General features: G+C 54.2%; 1 protein-coding gene across 1 annotated transcript in view; it reads right to left on the bottom strand.

The window, feature by feature from the left end:
- The window catches only part of HADHA (hydroxyacyl-CoA dehydrogenase/3-ketoacyl-CoA thiolase/enoyl-CoA hydratase (trifunctional protein), alpha subunit), a gene marked incomplete at both ends in the record, with an annotated part of 21,594 nt that overhangs the window by 2,102 nt on the left and 19,195 nt on the right, over positions 1–297 (bottom strand). Inside the window, one exon of the mRNA XM_009877718.1 lies at positions 47–161. Coding sequence (XP_009876020.1) covers positions 47–161 — 115 coding nt within the window. The remainder of the gene's footprint in view (positions 1–46; positions 162–297) is intronic.

The raw sequence follows: 297 nt of genomic DNA, 5'->3' as shown, positions 1-297 counted from the left end.
GCTACCGCAGTATCTCCAGAGCCAACAGCCTGACCTGGTTACTTACACGTCAGGGTTGGCCGGCAGTTTGAACCGTGCCAGGATCTCATCCATGCCGGAATTCACGTTCCTGTTCTTCACACCCTCCTGGTAAACATAAAAGCCTTTCCCCGCCTTGCGACCTGCCAGGGATTAAAAGAAAAAAAAAAAGAGAGACTATCACATTGTGCCATGTGTCCCAGTCGCTCGCAGGGCCTTCACCTCTGATCCTCCTGCAGCTCCTGCTTCGGTGGGCACCAAGAGATGCTCCCAGCACGG

The sequence above is a fragment of the Apaloderma vittatum genome, unplaced genomic scaffold, assembly GCF_000703405.1.
Source record: "Apaloderma vittatum isolate BGI_N311 unplaced genomic scaffold, ASM70340v1 scaffold20671, whole genome shotgun sequence".
Taxonomy (NCBI): Eukaryota; Metazoa; Chordata; class Aves; order Trogoniformes; family Trogonidae; genus Apaloderma; species Apaloderma vittatum.
The sequence above is the reverse complement of the archived record's forward strand: the minus strand, read 5'-3'. Positions and strand labels throughout refer to the sequence as shown.